Below are 5434 nucleotides of genomic sequence, written 5' to 3'. Positions count from 1 at the left end.
ATAATACTAGAACGATAAAAGAACTTGGGGAAGATTATTGAGTCAATGACAGAATTTGCACAAACCTAGTGGCTCAGCAGTAAATAATCCACCTGCAATGCAGGAGATGCCAGTTCAATCCCTGGGTTGGGAAGATCCCCTGGAGAAGGAAATGGCAATCCACTCCAATATTCTTGCCTGAAAAAATTGCATGGACAGAGGAGCCTGGTGGGCTACAGTCCATGGGGTTGCAAAACAGCTGGACACAATTTAGTGACTAAACAACAACTGGCTCCTTAGCAAAAATCAATCAGAAAATCAACTAAATAAAAGATCAATTAAATATTGAAACATGATGTATCACAAGTATGTGTGGATATCAGAAGGAAAAGATAGTCTTTATTCTGCAGGGAAAATATAATTTCTAATATTTATATAGTAGCCATTCTACTTTAAGTGTATTTATAAAGTTTTTACCTTTCAAGTTTTTTTTTCCCCACATTATCGATTGGGGATGGGATGAAGGAACTGTTCCCTTAGATCTGTTTCCTGTATTACTTTTTGCAATTTACACATATTCTGAGTCTTCTGAACCAGTAGGACAGGCCTGCCAGGAGCCTTCAGGGAGAGATCATCCCACAAAAGACAAAACTTCAGTTTTTTAGACTTAAAGCAGAAACTCTGACTGTAGAGTGGCATCTTTTACTCAAATTTGAACTCTAGCCCAATTCCCAAAATGGACTCATCATGTCTGACTCCTAGGGATGAGGTATCCTGTGGTTGAAATTGGATGGGACTATTGTTAAGAATTCTGCATCACACTGTGGCCCATGCAATCCTGGAACAGCCCCCAAGTGGTTGTTGTTTTTTAGTTGCTAAGTCATGTCTGACTCTTTGCAACCCCCTGGGCTATAACCCGCCAGGCTCTTCTGTCCATAGGATTTTTCAGGCAAGAATACTAGAGTGGGTTGCCATTTCCTTCTCCAGGGGATCTTCCCGACCAAGGGATCGAACCTGTGTCTCCTGCATTAGAGGCGGATTCTTTACCCCTCAGGCCACCTGGGAAGTCCTCCCGCTGTGTTAAGCATCGTTATAAAGCAGAGAGAGATTCAGAAGACAAGAGTAGGGATTCAACCCACTGGGGACACCAGGAAACTCAGTGGGGTTTTGGCACTGGCGGACTCCAGTGCCCAGCAGGCATGGCAGGACCCAGGGAAACCAGGGGTGGAGCTCAACAGCAGAGGCCTGGCATGGAAGACCCCACCTCCCTGCCTATTGGACTTGTTCCTGAGCACAGGTTAAGTCACACTAGGACCCTCCCTCAAAACTGATGTTCTACAATGGGTTGGGGTTCTATATGCCTAGGTGGGAACAAGAGCCCACCAAGTACAGCTCAGTCACCTCATTTCTTCCCCACAGCAGCCCTGTGAGATGAGTGTTTTCCCATGAAAAGATCAAGTCTTAAGCAAGTGTATCTGTAATAATTGCCAGTTTTATTCCTCTGGCTAAGAGATCCAGAAGTATTTCGAGGTTTACATTTTTTTAATAGTTCTTTTATCAAGAGTTTAAGTGCCCCCATTGCCCTTATAAGCTGGTTGCAAATTATTTGATTGACTCTTAATTAATAAAAAAACTTTAATTCTCTTTGTGTGTGTGATGTGTTCATTAAAAAATACATATAAGCAAAAAAAAAAGCACACAGAAACAAGCACAGTTAGATTTCTGATATATGCATGTATGTATACACACGCGCGCACACACACAATTTGAGACTTTCTCCTACATATGTGAGCTGGTACTAAATATGCTGCTTTGTAACCTGTTATGTTTTACTTTACAATATGAAATGAACATATTTTCATGCATATGTGCGAAATTTCCCAATCGAAAAATAGACCTAGAGAATGTGTCAAAATACAAAATGCAGATGCTGAAAACAAGGAAACTATACCTAAAACAAAACTCCACCAGATGATTAAAAATAAAGCAAAAGTCACAGATACATCAGGAAATGCTAACAGAAAGCTGGGGCAAGATTTTAATATCAGAAAAAAAGAAGAATTCAAGGCCTAAAGCACACGGGATAAGGACGGCTGCGTGAATGTCTTTGCTTCCAATGCATCATCACAAACTTGTTTCTTACTCTTCTTATCTCTTCCCTAAGCCTTTCCAACTCATCTGCTCCTCTTATCATTTCTTCAGGGTCCAAATGCCTAACGGGAGTGTCCTCTTTATATCCCTGACCAGGCTGAGTCAGCCCTCCTCTAAGGTTTCCTTCTGCTTCCTGGCTTACACCTTCTTCAGAAGGTTGAGGATTTCCTTCTGCCTCCTGTGGTACAGCTTCCAAAGGGCGGTCTTCCTCAGCCTTTGGCATGTTCTGTGGTTTTCTTTCATTTTCTCCACAAGACTTTTGCATGTTGAGTATTTTTTGATTTCCTTTTTGAATAAATTAACCCTGGAAAACAAGGGAACAGAACAACTAGATGCCAGGCAAATGAACCAGCAGCTAGAGTATGGGTTTCCATAGAGACAGGCTTCTTCTCATTTAGGTCTCCTAACTGTCAAAGTTTTCCAACTGGAAAAGGCTAGATCCTCAGGCTCCGAACTCCCCTGGCTCCGCCCCTCTCTCCCCCTCCTCACCCTCCCCCTCCCGCTCCAGCTCCATCTTCTCTCCTCGCGCTCCAGCCCACCATTTCCCAGCAGGCCCTGCTACAGGCCTCTCCTAGCACCGAAACAGGAGCAGGGAGCAGCGAGAAGCGCGGAAGCAATTAACCCCTCCCTCGCCTCCGATCTCCAACACTCCCGCCCTTTTAGGCTTTCCCAAGCCATTCCAACCTCCTACCTCTCACCTGAGACCGGCTGGTCCAGTCTCTGGCCTCCCCTCCGCCTTCCACATCTCTCCAGTCTCCCCCTTCCCCCGCCCCATTTCCGCTGCAGGCTCTGCACAGGCCTCTGGCGCTTCATCCGGATGGGGAGAGGCTGCAGTGACCCCGGGATGGGCTTCGGTGTCATCCGCACTCACCCCCCCACCCCCACCCCCAGGAACAGGAGGCAACTGCACCTTTGCACTGACCTGCAGGGATCCAGGGAATTTTCCTCCCTCTTCCCTCAGTCGATTTGGGTCGCTCCCCAAAGACCAAGAGTCCTGCAGACCGACAAGACTGCTCTGTGAGGAGGTCAGTACCTGAATCACGGGTCCCTTTAACGATTCTAGGCCTTGTTCGTCTAAAAGTTTCCCCACGTCCTCATCGTCGCGATCCTTTAAAGGCAACCCCGCCCTCCCTCCCCGGTGCCCACCGGTTCCCTTCAGGCAGAGAGTGAGCGACTCAAGTTGTTCCTAAATTGTTCCTGTGTCTCTCTTGGGATCCTCAATTAGCTATCCTTCTCCTTCTCCACCCTCAAACTGCCCAAAATTCCCCGCACAAAAATGGAAGTTGAGCGGAACCGTGGTGTTAGGAAAGTGGTACCGGCTACGCTCGGTTTCTGCTATCTGACTTCTAGACCCCAGCGTCCCGAAGGCAGCGCCCGGCTTTATACTGACCTGAAAGGATCCCGGGCACTTTTCTTCTCCAGCTATAGGGAGCTGCTCCTGGGAAACAGGCCCTGGACTATAAGGACTTCTGCACACGTCGACTCCTGGTCACGTGAGGGCCGCGTCATCAATGAGCTCGAGTCCTCGGTTACTCCTCCCATTTAACACTGCAGCCCGCCCCCTGCGTTCCCTCCATTTGATGCTGTCAATCTTTTCTTTCATATTTGCCAATCAGAGACAATAAAACTGGTATCTTCTTCCTGCAGTTTCTATTCGCCTTTCTCGGGTTACCAGGGAGAATCAGCCTCTCGGGGTGAATAGACAATTTCTCCTTCTTTGGGGAATCATCTCTTTCTCCTGCTTCCAATTTCACCTCCTCTCTTCCCCCCAATATCCTACAGTCCACCATTTCCCTTGGAGTCCTGTCTAGCATTAAAATGGGCGAAGGTGGTAGATCGGGGCGAGAGGGCGGCTAGAAAAGAATCTGGGAGTGAGAGTGTGGGATTTTTTTTACTAGTTCTCTTAAATAGTTTTCTGCTTTAATGTTTTAAACAATAAGCTTACTCTTTAAAAATGATGTTTAAAAAAGAAATGCCACATAAGCAATATTTGACACAATATGGAAGACAAATTAGTTACATCAATTTTTAAGACTTTGGAAAAGTTTTCTGATAGCTGCAAATGAAATGACAGTTTTCAAAACATATTGATGTGTTAGAAAATGTTTTTTTAAATCTTATTAAAACAGCGCCTTTTAAAACTGACGCCAAATTAACCGGTGGGAAGAGGCCCAGTTTTCTCTTGTTAGCAGCTTTATGTAAGTAATCCACTAGTTTTTCTCTTTCTGGTTAAACTCACGTTGTAAAGTGTTAAATCTCTGACCGTTTGTGAGGACTGCTGCTGCATGGCTTCTGGTTGTTTTAAGTGGAGGCTTCAGGCTTCCTCTTCTTATGGCCTCTGTAGAATCCAGCGTTTTGCTAATCAGATTAATATATAGAAAACCCTCCTTTCCATGGAGTCTACTTTAATTTGAAACTCAAAAAAAAAATGTGTTGGAAAATAACTCTCACACACTCTTGGAGTACAGAAAGGAGAGAGTTCCTGGTGAGTTCTGACAGTTTGGTGTGAGGCTTTGTGGAATTTTCATTCATGCAGGCTGCTCTTGAGGTATTCTGGTATCAGTTTGTTCCACAAACAACATATGTAATTGTTATAATCGGAAAGCAGAGAGAACATCATTGCTGTAAAAATATTGGTTAAAAGAGGAAACTGATATTCTTGCAACCCAGCACCCACTGGTACTTGGAGGTATGTTGGTACCAGGAATGGCAGTCTGGCCAGTGGAGCCTGCTGGAGGGTCAGGGAAAGAGGTAAAGAGGGGTCTCTTATCTACCGTGGTCATGGTGGGATGTGGTAGCCAAAGACAGAGCCCACCACAGAGAAAGCAGGGTTGGAAGAAGTATTTTTGTTGTTTTTATGTTTCACAATTTATATTTAAGCTTGATTATTTATTCCACAGTTGAGGGATACATTTCCTAGTATTCAAGGGAGAGTATTTAATATAAATATAGCTATTGAATTATAAAGAGGTAACCATTACCACAAAATATTTCCCTTATATTTAATGGGGGAAATTTATATTTTTAAAAAATTATCATATAGTGAAATTAACATTGTTTAGGGTGTATAGTTCTATGAAATTTAAGAAATGTATATATTTGTGGAAGTACCACCATAGTCAGGATACAGTTCATTCACCCCCCAAAAAAACCTAGTGCAGTTATACTTTACCCACTTCCATGAACTTTGGCAACCTCTCATCTATCATTTTCTCTTTTTCAGAATGTTATATAAATGAAATCTATAATATGTCACATTTAGAGACAGGCTTCATTCACTCAGCATAATGCCCTAGAGATTCAT

The 5434-nt window shown here is 43.9% G+C and overlaps 1 protein-coding gene across 2 annotated transcripts; it reads right to left on the bottom strand.

The window, feature by feature from the left end:
* Positions 1-1451: 1451 nt before the first annotated feature.
* TCEAL8 (transcription elongation factor A like 8) lies at positions 1452-3649 on the bottom strand. Of its 2 annotated transcripts, XM_070290985.1 has the most exons (3): positions 3521-3649; positions 3053-3124; positions 1452-2434 (listed from the first exon to the last, which is right to left on the bottom strand). In XM_070290985.1, exon 3 carries the CDS (start codon positions 2393-2395, stop codon positions 2042-2044), a length of 354 nt encoding a protein of 117 aa, XP_070147086.1. In that variant the 5' UTR covers positions 2396-2434; positions 3053-3124; positions 3521-3649; the 3' UTR covers positions 1452-2041. The 2 variants fall into 2 exon arrangements, with proteins under 2 accessions (XP_070147086.1, XP_070147087.1); XM_070290986.1 differs by lacking the exon at positions 3053-3124 and having other exon boundaries at positions 3521-3597.
* Between the last annotated feature and the right edge of the window lie 1785 nt (positions 3650-5434).

The sequence above is a fragment of the Ovis canadensis genome, chromosome X, assembly GCF_042477335.2.
Source record: "Ovis canadensis isolate MfBH-ARS-UI-01 breed Bighorn chromosome X, ARS-UI_OviCan_v2, whole genome shotgun sequence".
Lineage (NCBI taxonomy): Eukaryota > Metazoa > Chordata > Mammalia > Artiodactyla > Bovidae > Ovis > Ovis canadensis.
Note: the sequence above shows the minus strand (reverse complement) of the source record. Positions and strands in the feature narration are given on the sequence as shown.